This window comes from Somniosus microcephalus, chromosome 19, assembly GCF_052327205.1.
Source record: "Somniosus microcephalus isolate GS21.2 chromosome 19, FLI_Smic_1.0, whole genome shotgun sequence".
Lineage (NCBI taxonomy): Eukaryota > Metazoa > Chordata > Chondrichthyes > Squaliformes > Somniosidae > Somniosus > Somniosus microcephalus.
Genome location: NC_141005.1, coordinates 7,602,235 through 7,623,428, shown reverse-complemented (window position 1 = coordinate 7,623,428; position 21,194 = coordinate 7,602,235). Strand labels below are relative to the sequence as shown.

At 49.4% G+C, this 21,194-nt stretch overlaps 1 protein-coding gene across 6 annotated transcripts in view; it reads right to left on the bottom strand.

The window, feature by feature from the left end:
* The window catches only part of ulk1b (unc-51 like autophagy activating kinase 1), a 203,168-nt gene that overhangs the window by 97,859 nt on the left and 84,115 nt on the right, over window positions 1–21,194 (bottom strand). For 4 of the 6 annotated variants that reach the window (XM_086011911.1, XM_086011910.1, XM_086011909.1 and 1 more), the window contains exons 7-9: window positions 20,013–20,086; window positions 15,825–15,875; window positions 12,965–13,066 (exon numbers count right to left, since the gene is read on the bottom strand). In XM_086011911.1, coding sequence (XP_085868037.1) covers window positions 12,965–13,066; window positions 15,825–15,875; window positions 20,013–20,086 — 227 coding nt within the window. The remainder of the gene's footprint in view (window positions 1–12,964; window positions 13,067–15,824; window positions 15,876–20,012; window positions 20,087–21,194) is intronic. The other 2 variants (XM_086011914.1, XM_086011913.1) reach the window with 1 other exon arrangement.

The window sequence follows — 21,194 nt, the reverse complement described above, 5'->3', positions numbered from 1 at the left end:
CAAAATTCTCATCCTTGTTTTCAAATTCCTCCATGGCCTCGCCCCTCCCTAACTCTGTAATCTTCTACAGCCCCACAACCCCCTGAGATATCTGTGCTCCTCCAATTCTGCCCTCTTGAGCATCCCTGATTATAATCGCTCCACCATTGGCTGCCGTGCCTTCAGCTGCCTGGGCCCTAAGCTCTGGAACGCTGTTAAAGTCGGGAGTTTGAACATGCTCATGAGGCAGACGCAGGTGGTTCTAAAATGGGAAGGGAGGGAGGGATCTGTTGCGGTGGTTGGTGGTATCTGGGGTCAGTCGATCCAAAAGGTTCATGCCTGTTGGTTCAACATAGAAACATAGAAGATAGGAGCAGGAGTAGGCCATTCGGCCCCTCGAGTCTGCTCCGCCATTCAATGAGATCATGGCTGATCATCCAAATTCAGTACCCTGTCCCTGCTTTCTCCCCATATTCCTTGATCCCTTTAGCCTTAAGAAATATATCAAACTCCTTCTTGAATATATTTAATGAATTGGCCTCTACTGCCTTGTGTGGTAGAGAATTCCACAGGTTCACCACTCTCTGGGTGAAGAAATTCCTCCTCATCTCAGTCCTAAATGGCTTACCCCTTATCCTTAGACTGTGACCCCTGGTTCTGGACTCCCCCACCATTGGGAACAGCCTTCCTGCATCTAGTCTGTCTAGTCCTGTTAGAATTTTATAAGTTTCAATGAGATCCCCTCTCATTCTTCTAAACTCTAGCGAATATAAGCCTAATCGACCCAATCTCTCTTCATACATCATTCCTGCCATCCCAGGTATCAGTCTGGTGAATCTTCGCTGCACTCCCTCCATGGCAAGAACATCCTTCCTCAGATAAGGCGACCAAAACTGCACACAATACTCAAGGTGTGGTCTCACCAAGGCCCTATACAACTGCAGCAAGACATCCTTGGTCCTGTACTCGAATCCTCTCGCTGTGAAGGCCAGCATACCATTTGCCTTCTTAACCGCCTGCTGCACCTGCATGCTTACTTTCAGCGGCTGGTGCACAAGGACACCCAGGTCTCGTTGCACTTCCCCTTCTCCCAATCTATTGCCGTTCAGATAATAATCTGCCTTCCTGTTTTTGCCACCAAAGTGGATAACCTCGCATTTATCCACATTATATTGCATCTGCCATGCTTCTGTCCAATCACCCAACCTGTCCAAATCGTACTGCAGTTTCTCTGCATCCTCCTCACAGCACACACGCCCACCCAGCTTTGTGTCATCTGCAAACAGGCTGTCTCCTGTTCATAGAAGCTTTAACATAGTTCTGAAATGTGCGTTCTGAACCTCCTTAACCCCTTGGCTTTGCTTCGCTGTCCTGGAAACAACTTAGCGTGTTCTGATCATCCTGTTTATATCTAGGTGAGTGTGTCTATAGATAGGTGAGTATTTTTATACATAGGTGAGTGTATATTTATACATGGGTGAGTGTGTCTGTCGACCTCTTCGGACCGACTGACCCATGTTCAACTGCGGTTCACGTGGAACCCTTCTCCACTTCAGCCTTCAAAGTTCCCATTTGAATATTTGCTACTACCACCAAGATCTGCACCTGCGGCGTCTCCACCTGGGCCCACGCCCTGGGCTTCCGTGCTCACCGCAGCAGCCCTCCTACTCATCGCGGCCTAGCCCCTGCGGGCTCTCCATTGCCGGCGACGGCGGGTCTGGGCCCGACGCTCCAGCGCCATCCATTTTCAGGGCTGGGTAATGCAGCAGGTGAGTTGTTACACACTTAGCGGATTCCGACTTGCCTGGCCAATGTCCCGAGGTACGGCAGTATAGTGGATATGTTACATAACTAATAATCCAGTAAGCCTGGGCTAATGATCTGGTATATCTGTGGTTCAAATCCCACCACAGCAGCTGGGGAATTTAAATTCAGTAAATTAAATAAATCTGGAATAAAAAGCTTGTGTCAGTAATGGTGGCCAGGAAACTACCGGATTTCCCAGGCTGCCTGCCTTTTCTGCGGCCTGGAGGAGTCCGTGTTCCATGTACACACACAGTGTGAGAGGTTGCAGCCCCTCTTCCACTATTTGATGGGACTGCTCCTTGATTTTTGGCTGCACTTCAGTCCCTCGCTCCTGATCTTCGGTCACCCGGTGCGGAGGGAAGCGGGCAGGTCGGTGGGGACCTCCTCGTGGGACTGCTCCTGGGCCTGGCCAAAGTGGCCATTTACAGGTCCAGGCAGCGGGCGGTTGAGGGGGGTCGTTCGGCCCGATTGCCTGCCTCTCTTCCGCGGCTATGTTCTCGCCCGGGTGGCCCTGGAGATGGAGCACGCGGTGCCCACCGGCACGCTCAAGGCCTTCCGCCACCAGTGGGCACCGGGGGGACTGGAGTGCACCATCACCGGCAACCAAATTTTGATTTGATGCGTTAAGTTTAATTTAAATTTGGTTTAATTTGCGGTTTATTGGTTGTGCCCCGTTAAAAGGGGGCACTGGCTTCCTGTCTTATTGATGATGGCACCAGCCGTCAATCACCGAGTTTCAACATAAAAGGTGAAACTGTCGGATTGTCGTAAAAACCCATCTGGTTCACTAATGTCCTTTAGGGAAGGAAATCTACCGCCCTTACCCAGTCTGGCCGGTATGTGACTCCAGACCCACAGCAATGTGGTTGACTCTTAACTGCCCTCTGAAATGGCCGAGCAAGACACTCAGTTGTATTCAACAAGGCGGCTCACCACCACCTTCTTGAGGGCAATTAGGGATGGGCAATAAATGCCGGCCTTGCCAGCGACGCCCACATCCCGTGCACGAATAAAAAAAAAATCTAGGCGAGTGTGTTTCTATCTGGGCGAGTGTGTGGGTGTGTCTGCTTGTTTCTTTGCTGCATTAATAATTTGGGAATCTATGGGACAGTGTATCCACAATCACAGGAGAAGGCCATTCAGCCCCTCGAGCTTGTGCCGGCCCTCTGAAAGTGCTCTCCAATTAGTCCCTTTCCCTTGCCCCTTCCTCATAAATTGTTCTTTTTCAAATACTTAGCCTTTTTAAAAAGTGATATGCATTATCCCAAAAACTCACCGCATAAAAAATTCTTCTCACTGCCCCGCCCCCGTCATTGCTTTAGTCATGATTCTAATTTCATTCCCTTTGTTACAACAACTACTTGTATTGATACAGCGCCTTTAATGTAGTAAAATGTCCCAATCTTCTTCTCTTCTTAGGCAGTCCCTCGGAACCGAGGATGACTGGCTTCCACATTAAAAATGAGTTCTCGGGTGACTGATGAGTCCAATGCGGGACCTACAGTCTCTGTCACAGGTGGGGCAGACGGTGGTTGAAGGGGCAGGTGGGTGGGGTGCTTGGGTTGACGTGCGCTCCTTCCGCTGTTTGCGCTTGGCTTCCGCTTGCTCCCGGCGAAGAGACTCAAGGTGTTCGGCGCCTTCCCGGATGCTTCTCCTCCACTTTGTCTGGTCTTGGGCCAGGGATTCCCAGGTGCCGGTGGGGATGTTACACTTTTCCAAGGAGGCTTTGAGGGTGTCCTTGAAGCGTTTCCTCTGCCCACCTGGGGCTCTCTTGCCGTGCTGGAACTCCGAGTAGAGCGCTTGTTTTGGAAGTCTCGTATCAGGCTAGTGGACAATGTGACCTGTCCATTGGAGCTGATCGAGCATGGTCAAAGCTTCAAGGTGCTTCACAGGAGCGATTATCAGACAAATTTTGACATCGAGCCACATAAGGAGATATTAGGACAGGTGACCAAAAGCTTGGTCAAAGAGGTGGGTTTTAAGGAGAGAGGGGTAGCGAGGCGAAGAGGTCTAGGGAGGGAATTCTAGAGTTCGGGGCCTAGGCAGCTGAAGGCACGGCCGCCAATGGTGGAGCGATGCATTTGTAAACAAGGATGAGAATTTTTAAATCGAGGCATTGCCGGACCGGGAGCCAATGTAGGTCAGCGAGCACAGGGGTGATGGGTGAACGGGACTTGGTGCGAGTTAGGACACGGGGCAGTGAGCACAGGGGGTGATGGGTGAATGGGACTCGGTGCGAGTTAGGACACGGGGCAGTGAGCACAGGGGGTGATGGGTGAACGGGACTGGGTGTGAGTTAGGACACGGGGCAGTGAGCACAGGGGGTGATGGGTGAACGGGACTGGGTGTGAGTTAGGACACGGGGCAGTGAGCACAGGGGGTGATGGGTGAACGGGACTGGGTGTGAGTTAGGACACGGGGCAGTGAGCACAGGGGGTGATGGGCGAACGGGACTGGGTGTGAGTTAGGACACGGGGCAGTGAGCACAGGGGGTGATGGTTGAACGGGACTGGGTGCGAGTTAGGACACGGGGCAGTGAGCACAGGGGGTGATGGGTGAACGGGACTTGGTGCGAGTTAGGACACGGGGCAGTGAGCACAGGGGGTGATGGGTGAACGGGACTTGGTGTGAGTTAGGACACGGGGCAGTGAGCACAGGGGGTGATGGGTGAACGGGACTTGGTGTGAGTTAGGACACGGGGCAGTGAGCACAGGGGGTGATGGGTGAATGGGACTTGGTGCGAGTTAGGACACGGGGCAGTGAGCACAGGGGGTGATGGGTGAATGGGACTTGGTGCGAGTTAGGACACGGGTGGCAGAGTTTTGGATGAGCTGAAGTTTACGGAGTTACCAACACTGCGACCCCTGGTGATAGCTTTTCTTTATTTGTTCGATCAACAAATCCTCATCATTTTGAAAATCTCCATCAGATCTCCTTTCAACCTCGTCCGTTCAAGAGAAAAGAGCCCCAATATTTCAGGTCTCGCCTCACAACTGAAGCCTCTCTGGGATATCAGCCAAACTCCAGGTGCACACAGAGCACACTGCCGTCTGGTTACAGAGATCGAGAGGGGCAAGGCCATGACGGGATTGAAACACGAAGATGAGAGTTTTAAATTGGAAGGCGTTGGTGGACCGGGAGCCAAGGTAAGTCAGCAGTTCTGGGCACCACACCTTAGGAAGGATTTATTGGTCTCGGAGGGAGTGCAGTGTAGGTTTACCAGAATGATACCCAGACTCTGAGGGTTAAATTACGAGGAGAGATTACACAAACTAGGGTTGTATTCCCTGGAATTTAGAAGGTTATGGGGTGATTTGATCGAAGTCTTCAAGCTATTAAGGGGAACAGATAGGATGGATAGAGAGAAACTATTTCTGCTGGTTGGGGATTCTAGGACTAGGGGGCAGAGTCTAAGAATTAGAGCCAGATCTTTCAGGAGTGAAATTAGGAAACACTTCAACACACAAAGGGTGGGAGAAGTTTGGAACTCTCTTCCGCAAACGGCAATTGATGCGAGATCAATTGTTAATTTTAAATCTGAGATTGATAGCTTTTTGTTAACCAAAGGTATTAAGGGATATGGGGCAAAGGCGGGTATATGGAGTTAGGTCGCAGATCCACCACGATCTCATTGAATGACGGAACAGGCTCGAGGGGCTGAATGGCCTCCTCCTGTTCCTATGTTCAGCAAGGACAGGGCTGAAAGGTGAGCGAGACACACCAGGAGTTTGCTGTTTTTTGACTTTCAACGAGTCCAGCATATTCCTAAAACTCCGCACTCGCGATCCTCGAACATAAAGGTCAACCGACAGAGCCCCTTCTAGAGTTCGGAAGAGGAAGTTCTTGTTTGTTTGATTTTTACTGATGGAAGCTGCCTTGGAACGTCTTTCTACATTAAAGGTGCTGTGATATCGCAAGTAGTTGTATCCTATCATCAGGGCGCCTTGTGCAACAGCAGGACTGGGACTGGTCAAACAGGCCCGTGTGGCCTCACTAAATATCATGGCCTAGAAATTCGGTGGGCTTTGCGCCTAGTTACAGCCCAAAGAGGGCTTCTGCGCCAGTAGGGGTGGTAGCGCTGATTTTGAGGGCCGCGGTAATGGTGGCGGTAGCCGGTAGCGCTGCGCCGGCACCGATGACGTCATTGGTGTGCGCAGTGCCCCGGTTCCGCCCCACTACCGCCCCGACCCCCATCTTCAGTAGCGGCCGCCTCTTCCGTGCCCGTACCTCCTTCCCCGGCCGCCTCCACCCCCCCCCCCCGCGGCATTGCCGGCTGGTTTCCGTGGAGCCTGGCACTTCTCCGTTGTGCCGGGCTCTTTTGCCGGCACTCGCGATCGGGGCTCCGGCCGTTGCAGGCACCTCCTCCTTAAGAGAAGGAGGAGGCCTGCAGTACAGCAGCCTGCCGCACCGCATCGGGTGGCGCAGCGGCACCGGGAGCGCTGAAATTCACTTTCAGCGCCCCAAGCGGGGGCGGGCACACCCTGGAACAGCGCCCGGTTCTGCCTTGGGGCGCTAAAAGTGAATATGGGACGGGCGCAACTGGCTCCGCGGCCAGCGCAAAATTTTCGGCGCAAACGAGCTGGCGGGGCTATACCCAATTTCTAGGCCCATATGTTTTGACTTGGAGCAAGATGCTGTGGCTCAGTGGGTAGTGCTCTCTCTCTCTCTGTCTCTCTCTCTCTCTCTCTCTCTCTCTCTGTCTCTCTCTCTCTGTCTCTCTCTCTGTATCTCTCTCTCTCTGTCTGTCTCTCTCTCTCTCTGTCTCTCTCTCTCTCTCTCTCTCTCTCTCTGTCTCTCTCTCTCTCTGTCTCTCTCTCTCTCTCTCTCTGTATCTCTCTCTCTGTCTCTCTCTCTCTCTCTGTCTCTCTCTCTCTGTCTCTCTCGCTCTCTCTCTCTGTCTCTCTCTCTCTCTCTCTGTCTCTCTCTCTCTGTCTCTCTCTCTCTCTGTATCTCTCTCTCTGTCTCTCTCTCTCTGTCTCTGTATCTCTCTCTCTGTCTCGCTGTCTCTCTCTCTCTCTGTCTCTCTCTCTCTCTCTGTCTCTCTCTCTCTGTCTCTCTCTGTCTCTCTCTGTCTGTCTCTCGCCTCTGAGTCAGAAGGTTGTGGGATCAAGTCCCCCTTAGAGACATAAGCACATAATCCAGGCTGACACACCCAGTGCTGCACTATCGGACGAGACGCTAAACCAAGGGCCCGTCTGCCCCCTCAGGTGAGCGTAAAAGATCCCACGGAAACTATTTTGAGAAGAACAGGGGAGTTATCCCCGGTGTCCTGGTCAGTAACGTCAATTAACATAAAACAGATTATCTGGTCATTTATCTCATTGCTGTTTGTGGGAGCTTGCTGTGAGCAAATTGGCTCATCACAAACAGTGGCTGCACTTCAACAAAGTACTTCATTGGCTGGAAAGTGCTTTGGGACGTCCTGAGGTTGTGAAAGGCGCTATAGAAATGCGAGTCTTTCTTTAATAAGGGGACTGGCTGTGGCTCGTACTTTGCTGTTGTTGTGGGCCCACTGACAGCAATAAGTGTCCGTCACTGCCACAACGCGAGGCTGGTGGGCTTTGTCCATGTTGAAACGACAAACACCGCCGCACCAAAAGGAAAGAAAGGGACTTCCACTCCCGCCACGAAGCGTGAGCCAAGTGCAGAAAAATATAGAGTTAACGTTTCAGGTCGATGACCCTTCATCAGAACAGGAAAACGTTGGAGATGGAACAACTTTCTAAGCGAGTGTAGGGGCAGGGAGAGGGGGGAGGGGAGGAAAGAACAGAAGGGAAGGTCTGTGATAGGCTGGAAGGCAGGAGAGATTAAATGACAAAAGGGATGATGGTGCGAGGCAAAAGGAGATGGGAACGGGACAAGTTAAGAAACAAAAGATTACTCTAAATGGGAATGGCAGAATCATCAACGGCTGCCATGTGAGAGAGATAATAAAAAGGAAAAAAAAAACAGGGGCCGAGGTTATGGTCTGAAATTGTTGAACTCGATGTTGAGTTCCTGATGGCTGTGAAGTGCTGAATCGAAAGATGAGGTGCCATTCCTCGAGCTTACGTTCAGCTTCATTGGACAAACATGGCAGCCATTTTGTGCACAGCAAGCTCTCACAAACAGCAAACAAGAAAACTACAAAAGTTAACCTGTTTGCGGTAGTGTTTGAGGGAAGAATTTTGGCCAGAACACCGAGAGAAGGCCCTGCTCTTCTTGAAATAGTGCCATGGGAGCATTTCCAGCCACTTGAATCAACTGTACAGGTAGACCACTAAGTTAAATGACCGGAAAAGCGTAGGAAATGCCCCCCTCCCCGCAAATAACTGGCTGCTTTGGGATGTCCTGAGGTTGGGAATGGCGCTATATAAATGCAAGTTCTTTCTTTCTTCTAAGCTAAACTACCTGCTTAAAGTCTACATTCCCCTCGCCTCCCATCGTTCCCTAGAGCTTAATCATTGCAAACCTGTCACATGCAGTTTTACAGGCTGGAGCCGACATTATAACCGCAGGCCAAACTCATGTCTCAAAGCCGATCTCCGGGATTGTGGCAACATAGGTGGTGGACAGATAGACAAGACCCGGGGACGCTGCAACCATCAGCAGCACCAATCATTGCCGACAGGAATGCTTGCTAACCAATTAAAATAAGCAACCGTCTCCCTGCGCCTAGCAACGACATCAGCCAACCCAAAAAAAAGAGCAATTTTTTTTTGTCAAAAGGCACAAACTGCAATGTTATCTGTACTGTACCAACTCAAGCCTCAACATTCTGTTACACAATTCCTTGATATTTATCTTCAAAGGTCGCTTGTAGATCACAATGGGCATGTTTCAAACAAACACTTACAAGTTAACAGAGAAAAAAGAAACAACCTCGAGATGTCCTAAAGCGGTTTACAGCCCATGAAGTGCTTTTGAAGTGTAGTCACTGTTGTAATGTAGGAAACGCGGCATAGAATTTGGGCACAGCAAGCTCCCACAAACAGCAATGAAATAGGTCACCAGATCATCTGTTTCAATGATGTCGGTGGAGGGATAAATATTGGCCCCAGGGCACCGGGGAGAACTCCCCTGCTCTTCTTCAAAATGTGCCCAAACATCGTCTATATCCACCTGAGAGGGCAGACAGGTTTAACGTCTCACCCAAAGGACGGCACCTCTGACAGTGCAGCACTCCCTCAGTCAGCCTAGATTTTATGATCAAGTCTCTGGAGTGGGGCTTGAACTTACAACCTTCTGACACAGAGTCGAGAGTGCTGCCCACTGAGCCACGACTGACACCTGCTTCAATAAGCTGCCCAGTAACTCAGATTCTCTGGGTGCTCGTAATGCTGGCCTGGTGAAGGTGGCAGTGACACCAAGGGAAACCTGACAGGAATCTCTGAAGACCAGCTGCCAGGAAGTCCCGTGTTTTCCATCAGGTCTTCCTGGCCAACAGTATTGGCCCCTAGAATCATAGAATGGCTACAGCACTGAAGGAGGCCATTCGGCCCGTCGAGCCCGTGCCGGCTCTCTGCAAGAGCACTTCAGCTAGTCCCACTCCCCCGCCCTTTCCCCGTAGCCCTGCAAATGTTTTTCTTTCAGGTACTTATCCAACTCCCTTTTGAAAGCCGTGATTGAATCTGCCTCCACCGTCCTTTCAGGCAGTGAATTCCAGATCCTAACCACTCGCTGCATAAAAAAAGTTTTTCCTCGTGTCGCCTTTGGTTCTTTTGCCCATCACCTTAAATCTGTGTCCTCTGGTTCTCGACCCTTCTGCCAATGGGAACAGTTTCTCTCTGTCCAGACCTCTCATGATTTTGAACCCCTCTATCAAATCTCTGCTCCAAGGAGAACAACTCCAGCTTCTCCAGTCTATCCACGTAACTCCAGTCCCTCATCCCTGGAATCATTCTCGTAAATCTTTTCTGCACCCTCTCTAAGGCCTTCACATCCTTCCTAAAGTGCAGTGCCCAGAATTGGAAACAATGCTCCAGTTGAGGCCAGTGTTTTATACAGGTTCATCATAACTTCCTTGCTTTTGTACCCTATGCCTCTGGCAATTGTGCTTTGGCATATCATGAAAACCACATGCCAGGAGCCAGCAAATACCAGAGCTCCAAACCAAAACAAAAGCGGCGGTTTGGCTCAGTTGGGAGCCTCTCATTTCTGAGTCAGGAGGTCATGGGTTCGAGCCCCACCGCAGGACTAGACTGACGCTTCAATGCTGCGCTGTGGGAGTGCTGCACTGTGGGAGTGCTGCACTGTCAGAGGTGCTGTGTTTGGGGTAAGACGTTTAACTGAGGCCCCGTTTTGCCTGGATAGAAAGATCCCTCGACACTACTTGAAGGAGAGCAGGGAGTTCTATTGGTTTCCTGTCCAACATTTATCCTTCAACCAACACCACTAAGAAAAGATTTACTGGTCATTTGTCACATTGCTGTCTATGGGATCTTGATATGCGCAGACTGGCTGCTGAGCCTACCTGCACAACGCCACTAACTCGGAATGAACAGTCCCACCACCCCTCTCCGCCCCCCCCCCCGTCCACCGTCCGCCCCCCCGCCCACCACCTACCCCGCCCACCCTTCTCACGGGCACCCGCCGATATCGGGCAAATGGCGCTAACCGTTCGCCATCAGCGCAGGAGTCAATTACAAAGGAGCCGCTTATAACGTATTAAGAGGGTGGGCTATTTCGGGTAGTTCAGTAAGTTCTTACCCGGTGCTGACCCATTTAAAAAGCTCTGCCGATTTCAGGCAAAGTCAGGTCTTCAAGCAGATTCAATCCACTGTTCGCACCTCGTTAAAGTGCGATCACCTCAGTGATGAGATTCTGGAGGCAACGTTTTCAGAAGAACCTCCAAGTCATGATGACCAAGAGTCATCTGCCCTTCACCTGTTGCATAATCCAACGAACTGGTTATTAAAATACCAAAACTAGCCGACAAACCAGCCAACTGCAGTGCAAGGCACTGTACAACAGCATAAAGCCCCTCTTTCACGCTCTGGTTTCTTCAAGCCCATATTTAATCCTCAGCCAGCATCACTAAAACAGATTATCTGGTCATTGTCACATTGCTGATTGGGGGATCTTGCTGTGCACAAATTGGCTGCGGCGTTTCCCACATTACAGCAAGTGACTACACTTCGAAAGTACTTCACTGCCTGTGAAGCGCTTTGGCACGTTCTTTCTTTTCTTTTTCTCTTTCTTCCTTCCCTCAGGACATTTCTGGAGCTCGATACCCAGCCTATTTCAAACATAACTTATTGACTTTTATCTGAAATGATTAGAAAAATAGTTTAATTCCTGAAATGGGCCTTAAACAACTCACTGCTTAAGTACTGCATTTTTGTTAGTTTTATTATTAAAAATAAAGCTGGATGTGGAATGAAAAGCATCTGTATTTGGGATGAGACGTTAAACCGAGGCCCCGTCTGCCCTCGCAGGTGGACGTAAAAGATCCCACGGCCGATATTCGAAGAAGAACAGGGGGAGTTCTCCCCGGTGTCCTGGGCCAATATTTATCCCTCAACCAACATCACTAAAAAATAGATTAACTGGCCATTGTCACATTGCTGTTTGTGGGACCTTGCTGTGCACAAATTGGCTGCCGCGTTTCCCACATTACAACAGTGACTACACTTCAAAAAGTACTTCATTGGCTGTAAAGCGCTTTGAGACATCCTGAGGCTGTGAAAGGCGCTATAGAAATGCAAGTCTTTCTTTCACCCACAGACAGGGAAATGCAACAGGAGGTGATGGTACCACCTTTACATAGAAAGAACCTGCATTTATATAGCCCCTTTCACAAATACAGGACGCCATTCACAACTCCAGAGGTAATGAAACAGTCCATGCCCGAATGCAACAAGACCTGGACGACATTCAGGCTTGGGCTGATAAGTGGCAGGTGACATTCGCGCCACACAAGTGCCAGGCAATGACTATCTCCAACAAGCGAGAGTCTAACCACCTCCCCTTGACATTCAACAGCATTACCATCGCTGAATCCCCCACCATCAACATCCTGGGGGGTCACCATTAACCAGAAACTTAACTGGAGCAGCCACATACTGTGGCAACAAGAGCAGGTCAGAGGCTGGGTATTCTGCGGCAAGTGTCTCACCTCCTGACTCCCCAAAGCCTTTCCACCATCTACAAGGCACAAGTGAGGAGTGTGATGGAATACTCTCACTTGCCTGGATGAGTGCAGCTCCAACAACACTCAAGAAGCTTGACTCCAACAAGGACAAAGCAGCTCGCTTGACTGGCACCCTATCCGCCACCTTAAACATTCACTCCCTCCACCACCGGCGTACCGTGGCTGCAGTGTGTACCATCTACAAGATGCACTGCAGCAACTCGCCAAGGCTTCTTCGGCAGCACCTCCCAAACCCGTGACCTCTTCCACCTAGAAGGACAAGGGCAGCAGGCGCATGGGAGCACCACCACCTCCAAGTACCCCTCCAAGTCACACACCATCCTGACATGAAGTATATCGCCGATCCTTCATCGTCGCTGGGTCAAAGTCCTGGAACTCCCTCCCTAACAGCACTGTGGGAGTACCTTCACCACACGGACTGCAGCGGTTCAAGAAGGCGGCTCACCACCGGCTCAAGGGGCGATTAGGGATGGGCAATAAATGCCGACCTTGCCAGCGACGCCCACGTCCCATAAACGAATAAATAAATTAGACACGGCAGGCCAATGCTTTTGGGCGCTACTGAGGTATTGTGAAGAGTTCCGCGCGCCAGCCCTAGGATCGCCAACTCTGGCTCAACGAATTCCCGGAGGTTTCATCACACGACGTCCCGCTTCCAACGGCCCTGTCCCCCCCCTTCACACTCTCCCGCCATTGGTCGCCCAACATGTCTATCCTCACGGAGCCCCGCCTTCCTAGCCAATCGGAACACGAACGGGCTCTTCGTTACCCGATTGGATGGTTCTTGACTGTCAGTCAAACAGGCTGTTTTTTTCTCCATCTCCAATATTTTTATAGCTAATAAACAAAAGTGCTAAAAGAAAAAGAAATTTACAACAAGATTTTTCTATTGTCCCCGTGATGTTTCTCCGGGGTTTTCGCTCCCCGCAGTGTCCTGGGGATTAATCTTTAATTCCTGGAGACTCCAGGCCAATCCTGGAGGGTTGGCAACACCTAGTCCAGCCACATGAAGCTAAGAGCACACGGTCAGTGATGAGGCGTGCTTACCTGGAAGGGCGCTTTGCCAGTCAGGCACTGGTACACAATGGTTCCGATACTCCACAGGTCAGCCTTGGCATCGTAGTGCTGGGACATGATAACTTCAGGGGCCTGGTGAGGAAGGGCCAGAGAGGAGTTAGAATCGTGGGTTCATCGTTGGACCTGAAACACACTCAACATCCCGAGTGCTCCGGGAAAATCCCTCAAATCCACAGATACTGATTCCGCACAACCGTTTCCGTGGAGAAAAGCAGATGTAACTCAGGCCTGTTTTTCAAATGTTATTGCTCCAGTGTTGTAAGGAACATTAGGGGGAATGGTAGCATGGCGGTTATGTCACTGGACTAATAATCCAGGGGCCTGGATTAATGATCTGGTAGATGTGAGATCAAATCCCACCATGGCAGCTAATTCAGTTAATCAAATAAATCTGGAATAAAAAGCTAGTATCAGTAATGGTGACCATGATTGTTGCAAAAACCCATCTGGTTCACTAAAGTCCTTTAGGAAAGGAAATCTGCTGCCTTTGCCCAGTCTGGCCTATATGTGACTCCAGACCTACAGCAATGTGGTTGACACTTAACTGCCCCTCTGAAATGGCAGCTCACCACCACCTTCTCAAGGGCAATTTGGGATGGGCAATAAATGCTGGCCTTGCCAGTGATGCCCACATCCTATAAACAAATTTAAAAAAAACCTGGGAGGAGGCCATTCAGCCCCTCGAGCCTGCTCCGCCATTCAATTTGATCAGGGCTGACCTGCACCTCAACTCCATTTAACTGCCTTTGCTCCGTATCCCTGGCTACCATTTTCCAACAAAAAATCCATCAATCTCAAGTCTTGAAAGCTCCAATTGTCCCCCAGAATCCACCGCCTTTTGGCCTTGGAGGGGGGTGCTGCACAGATTCACCAGAATGATAGCGGGATTTGAAGGGCAGGTTGTATAAACCTGCCGTGTATTCGCTTGAGTTTAGATGGTTGAGGGGGTGATCAGATCAAGGTGTTTAAAATGTTAAAAGGATTCGATAGGGTAGAAAGAGACAAACTATTTCTTCTTGGCCAATATTTATCGCCCAATCAACATCACTAAAAAAAACGATCCTCTGGTCATTCGCAAATTGCTCTTGTGGGATCTTGCTGTGCACATATTGGCCCCGGCGTTTCCTACGTTACGACAGTGACTACACTTCCAAAATAAAAGTGCTTCATTGGCTGTAAAGCGCATTGGGACGACCTGAGGTTGCGAAAGGCGCTATAGAAATGCAAGTTCTTTCAGACTGAACATTTGAGGGGGTGGGGCCATTGACGCATTGAATGTCTCATCGATCCCCTCTTAAAAAGGTTTGTTTCCTAAACTTGTGGTAAATTCCCTCGTCTTCGGAAATAAACAAAGCCAGTTGATGCTTTACTAATGATTCATAATGGCCGGTTACTGTATCTGAGCAGAGGTTACATCAGCCAGCAGACTAATACATGAATCACAGGGTTGGAAAGGTTCAGCTATTCACTTTCCATTGTGTTCCTCTCTTGCTTGTGTAACGACAGAGTTACATCAGAAACCTTGGCCTTTGGTTTAGTTCACTGTGTCACAACAGTGGATCCTTACTGCTTATTTAAGAGATAAACCTTGGTCCAGGGCACCGGGGAGAACTCCCCTTGTTCTTCTTCCAAATAGTGCCGTGGAATCTTTTCACATCTCCCTGTGAGGGAAGACGGGGCCTCGGTTTAACGTCTCATCCGAATAAATACGGATAGCTCTTTCAGAGAGCTAGCACAAGGGTGATGGGCCGAACGGCTGCATTTCCTCGGAGCTGCTCCCGCTCCGGCGTCGTAGCTTTGGCGCAAGTGCGACACAAACCCCGCGGACGTGTGTAGTTACGGCGCACTCCCGGTGAAGTTGCGCCGCCGGAGGGAGGGAGGACAGCTCCAAGGAAGTTCCTTAAAGGGCTGGTCTTTCATTTAAGGTTCAAACCTCTCAAGAAGCCGTGCCAACGCTAGATCAGATATGTTACAAGTGAATAACCGGTCAGATTACTGGGCAGCTACGTGATAATTAGATGTCATTCTACCAGCCACACCCATGTTACTGGTGACAACAATCGGAGGCTGACTGCACAGTAACCCAGGCCGGGTGACACTATTTATTTATCATTTATTCTCGGGATGTGGGCGTCGCTGGCAAGGCCGGCATTTATTGCCTGCCCCCAGTTACCCTGTGAAGGTGGTGGTGGATCTTCTTCTTGAACCACTGGTAGCGGGTTTGATACAACTTAGTGGCCACTTCAGAGGGCAGTGGGACTGGAGTCACCTATAGGCCCAGACCGGGTGAGGACGGCAGGTTTCCTTCCCTGAAGGACATCAGTGAACCCGTTGGGTTTTTATGACAATCCGACAGGTTCATGGTCACTTTTACTGATCCCAGATTTTTATTTCCAGATTTTTATTTATAACTGAATTAAATTTCTCAAACTGCCCCATGGTGGGATTTAAACTCTTGGGGCAGGATTTTGTCAATGGAGGCGACGTGGAGGCGGGACTACTGCTTGGCGTGTCCATGTCCCGCCTCCATCCTCGCCTGACCAACCAGAGGGATTTTCCCCTGATTGAGCTTCCTAAGCCCGCCCTGCGGGCTCAGCAGGCCAATTAGGGAAGAAGTCATTGACAGATCATGTCAACGTCAGACGTGCTGTCTGTCAAGACTTCTTGAAAGAAGAAATGACAGCGGTTGACAGCTCGGTGAAGCTCGGTGAAGCTGTCAAACACTGACATTCTCTTTAGTTTGATTCGTTTTTGTGATGAGGACTGAAAAAACATTGTAAAAAAGTAAATTTCAGATGTCGGATGGATCGGAGGGTCCATCAGCCATTACCTGAAATTGACAAGGTGGATGTCCGCTCTCCCGATCCAGCACGGCCAAAGGCTACAGAAGTAAAAAAAGGTAAGTGAACACTTTTTTAAACTTCTCACTCACCTTGCATACTTACCACTCCACACTTGCACCCATCACTCACCTCTACACCTTACGTCCAGGCGCCTCCGACCGCCGCAGACCTCCTCCACGTCTCCTCCAACCTGGCGGGGTTCTCCGAGGTCGGGAAGCCTTCACCTGTGACGGTAAAATGGCACTAATCCCTGTTTCTGCCTGTTAACTACCTGTTAACAGGCAGTTAAAAGGATTCAAAGCCTTTCCCGCCTCCAGGAGACGGGACCCGAAGCTGCACATCCTCCCGCCTTCTGGCAAAAGGGCACGGAGGCGGGATGGGGGCGGGTTTGCCATCCGCCCCCACTTTCTCCGATTTTACGCGCTGTCCCGCCTCCATGCCCACCTCCTCAGGGCTTGGAAAATCCAGCCCTTGTTCTCTGGATTATTAGTCCAGGCCTAATGGGTTTATTCCATATTCCTCTATTTTTTAAATGCATATACAGACACCAACTTCTTCCCCTCTCCTCCTCAGTGCATTAACAAGGTCCAGTACTTTGTCCAAATGATTATCCTAAGGTCACTGGTTCGATTCCAGGTTGAAGGAGTCAGTCGTGGCTCAGTGACCTTGGAATCAGAAGGTTGGGGTTTAAGGAAGTGCGTCACTGTGAGCGGTCCCAGGGACTTGAGCACATAATCTAGGCTGGCGCACCAGGGCAGTGCTGAGGGAGTGCCGCACTGTCAGCGACGCTGTCTTTCGGATGAGACGTTAAACCGAGGCCCCGTCTATATAAATGCAAGTTCTAACTGGGGTGGGAACAGTGCAGTCGCCATTTTAAATTCTAGCTATTTGAACTCTACAGTCCATCAAAGACAGAAATTGCCATTTTTAGTCAAATCAGGCGCCCAGGTCCTAAAGGTTATTATTAAGGAGTCAGCACTTTCGGAAGAGGAGCAGACAGAACTGGTCAGAAACCAAACTGAAGAAACCAAACAGGATTGCGGGGGGGCGGTGGGGGAAGCCAAAAGGTTTACTCTGTGTCAATTCAGCGTTCTCACTGAGTGCGAGTGGAGGGACTGCTCGCAGTCACGTACTTCCTTCAGCTTATTCTGGGTTCTCATTTGGTTTGGGAGCAACTGTATTTTGCAAAAACAGGGAAACACCCCCGGGGCTAGAAGGGTTAAATTATGGGGACAGGTTGCACAGACTGGGCTTGTGTTCCCTCGAGTCTAGAAGATTAAGGGGTGATCTGATCGAGGTGTTTAAGATGATTAAAGGAGTTGATTGGGTCGATAGAGAGAAACTATTTCCTCTGGTGGGGGAAGTCCAGAACAAGGGGGCAGAACCTTAAAATTAGAGCCAGGCCGTTCAGGGGTGATGTCAGGAATCACTTCTTCACACAAAGGGTTAGTGGAAATCTGGAACTCTCTCCCCCAGAAAGCTGTTGAGGCTGGAGGGGGTCAATTGAAAATTTCAAAACTGAGATCGATAGATTTTTTGTTGGGTAAGGGTATTAAGGGTTACGGAAGCGAGGTGGGTGGATGGAGTAAAGATACAGGTCAGCCATGATCTCATTGAATGGCGGAACAGGCTCGAGGGGCTGAATGGCCTCCTCCTGTCCCCATGTTCCTCACAACCAAACCCTGGGAGATCCCTCTCTCTGCAGGCGAGACCCTCCATTCCTCGCTGATGTTGTCGAACCAAGAGGGACCTCCAAGTTGCCTGGACCCCTACATGTGTTGAACCCAACATGTACGTAAGTAGACCAAAACCCAACATACCCAATGTACCCTGTTCTGGGCCAAAAGGGGACTGCAGGAGATATCTGCATTCGTTTGTCTGAATGACAAAGTTTGCATTAAAAAAAGTGATAGATTTCTCCCACATGAATGATTGTTTTTACTCTCCAAAGGGTTAAAAAGGGTGTCTCCTGATATTCTGTGTCTGTAGATGTATTGCTCTAGTGCTGACTGAAGATTGTGCAGCATTATAGTGATTCTATGCAAATCCTGCAACAGGCTGAACCTATTTTCATACAAAGGGTAGTGGAAATCTGAAACTTTCTCTTCACAAAGGTTAACGAGTATCTGGAACTCTTCTTCCTCCAAACGGTGGTGGATGTGGGGGGTCAATTGAAATTTTCAAGACCGAGCTGGATAGCCTTTTGTTAGGGTGAGGGTATCGAGGGCTACGGAGCAAGGGCGGGTAACTGGAGTTGATCAGCCATGATCGATCGAACAGGCTCGAGGGGATGAACAACCTACCTCAGTTCCAATATTCCGAGGCTAATTCGAGTGCGGCATGGCGGAATCACACAGAAATTGTGTGGATTTGCATAATGTGCTTTCAATCATTATTTTTAAAGTAAAAATTCCAGTTCATTGGGGAACCGGTTTCTGACCATCAGCCCATGTGCGACAAACACTGAGAGCTCTCCCCGGGCAGATTGATAACCGCACTGCGTGGGTAAGAATGCTGCTCCATATATCGCTTGGCAACTTGCAACTTAGAGGACACTAATTAACATAACACCATTACTTTAAACTTGTATCGAACCTTGGTTAGACCACACTTGGAGCACTGTGAACAGTTCTGGTCTCCATCATATAAAAAGGACATAGAGGCACTGGGGAAGGTGCAAAAAAGATTCACAAGGATGATCCCAGAACAGGTTATAACTGGGGCTGTTTTCTCTAGAAAAGAGAAGGCTGAGGGTGACCCGATAGAGGTCTTTAAAATTATGAAGGGGTTTGATAGGGTAAACGTAGAGAAGATGTTTCCACTTGTGGGGGAGACCAGAACTAGGGGCCATCAACATAAGATCGTCACTAATAAATCCAATAGGGAATTCAGGAGAAACTTCTTTACCCCGAGAGTGGTGAGAATGTGGAACTCGCTACCACAGGGAGTGGTTGAGGCGAATAACAGAGATACATTTAAGGGGAGGCTAGATGAACACGAGGGAGAAGGAATAGAAGAATATGCTGATAGGGTGCGATGAAGAGGGGTGGGAGGAGGCTCGTGTGGAGCATAAACACCGGCACGGACCAGTTGGGCCGAATGGCCTGTTTCTGTGCTGTAAATACTTTGTGATTTAGTCAAGTGGGTCAGCTGATTCACGGCAGGTTATTTATGATTGTTTGTGGAGTAGAAGGGGGGTTGGGGAGGGGAATACAGAGCGTGAGATATGTGGGGCATGAATCACAGCTTGAAATATGGAGTATTACAGTAAGGGGTTAACGAATGCATTAAAATAGCACATCGAGGAATGTGATACCAGCACATTCGTTGCAAATGTCGCCGAGCTGTTCCACGGTTCAATGATTTACCCTCAATGTTTTTGTTAGAATGTTGGGGATGGTGAACACAGGAAGCAGCTTAGAGATTGCAGAACAACAACAACTCGCATTTATATAGCGCCTTTAATGTAGTAAACAGTCTCAAGGTGCTTCACAGGAGCGATTATCAAACAAACATTGACACTGAGCCACATGAGGAGATATTAGGACAGGTGGCCAATAGCTTGGTCAAAGAGGCAGGTTTTAAGGAGCCTCTTAAAGGAGGAGAGAGGCGGAGAGGTTTAGGGAGGGAATTCCAGAGCTCAGGGCCCAGGCAGCTAAACACAGGATGTTAGACGATTGGAGTCAATTACTTTTACGTGTGTGAGAAAACCGAGGCCCCGTCCTGGGGCCAATATTTATCCCTCAACCAACATATCAGATTATCTGGTCATTGGCACATTGCTGTTTGTGGGAGCTTGCTGTGCGCAAATTGGCTGCCGCATTTCCCACATTACAACAGTGACTACACTTCAAAAAGTACTTCATTGGCTGTGAAGCGCTTTGGGACGTCCTGAGGTTGTGAAAGGCGCTATAGAAATGCAAGTCTTTTCTTTCTAAAGGGACTTTAGTGAAGCAGTTGTATTTTTGGATCAATCCAACAGCTTTTAACCCGTTTAACTAGTCACTTTTAACTAACTAGTTTTTTAAATTTCCTATTTTTAAACGGAACCAAAACCTCAAACTGTCATGGTGAGATTTGGAACTCACGTTCTGCGGATGACGAGCCCAGCAACATAACCACTCGATTACCGTACTTTAACGAAACAATTAGTAGTCACTTTGGTGCACACTCACCATATACATGGGCGATCCACACAAGGTCGCTGCCAACATGTTGGTCTGTAAATATCGGGCAAAGCCAAAGTCAGCTGTGTTCAAAGGAAAAAAGGGAACAGTTCAGCGTTATTGTCAAAGCAAGTGCGATTCAGAGCTTACTGTTGAAACATTACAACAGGTTCTTAACAAAGTATCGCAAGCATCGTGTTTGGGGTACACTCGTGTTATCAAAGCAAACATTTCCTTCAATCGGAAATGGTTCAGCAGGTTATTCCCTTCAAGTGTTCTCGTCACGGAGGAACTGCGACACTAGGGGTTGCCAATCCTCCAGGATTTGAAGATTAATCTCCAGGGACACTGCGGGGAGCAAAAACCCCAGAGAAACATCACAGGGGGGCGACAAAAAATATTGTGGGTGTTTTTTTCATTTTCTGTGAACACTTTCACTTATTGTTAAAAACATATTGGAGCTGAGGGTGGAAAGGCTGTTTGACTGAGAGTCAAGAATCAGCCAATCGGAAAACAAAGGGCAGGAATTTAACTCAGGAGTCGGGTTGGAGGCGGGACTACAGCTTTCGGGGTTGTAGTCCCGCCTCCATCGAGATGTGACCAATCCACACGATTTTAACTTGATTGACCTTGTTGAACCCGCCCAGCGGGCTCAGCAGGCCAATTAAGGGCCACCCGGCAACAGGTGACGTCACAGACTGAAATTTCATCTGTCAAGAGGTCCTGACAGATGAAATATCAGTGTTTCACAGCTGTTTGAAGCTGTCAAACACTGACAGTCTTACTTCTAACATGAATCCTTCTCCACAGACTCAGTTAGAAATCTCTCCTGCACAGAAAGCTGAAGGCTGTCACTTTTGACAGTTTGCAGCCATTCTGGTTTCTGTGCCAGTGAGATGAGGGACTCCCGGAACCTAAAGGAAGGCCGAAAAGATGAGAAAAGGTATGTAAAACTTATTTAATCACTGTAGACACACCAAACACACTTACCTCTGCACTCATGCACCCATCACTCACCTGAACACCGGACATCTCGACCCCTCCAAGTCCTTCATTCCGACGGCTCGCCTTGCTAACTTGGCGTGGTTTGGAGCCGTCGGGAATCCCACACTTCAACATCAAAAATAGGGATTAGGCTAAAAACTGCCTGTTAACAGGCAGTTAATTGGCACTAATCCCTTCCCGCCTCGG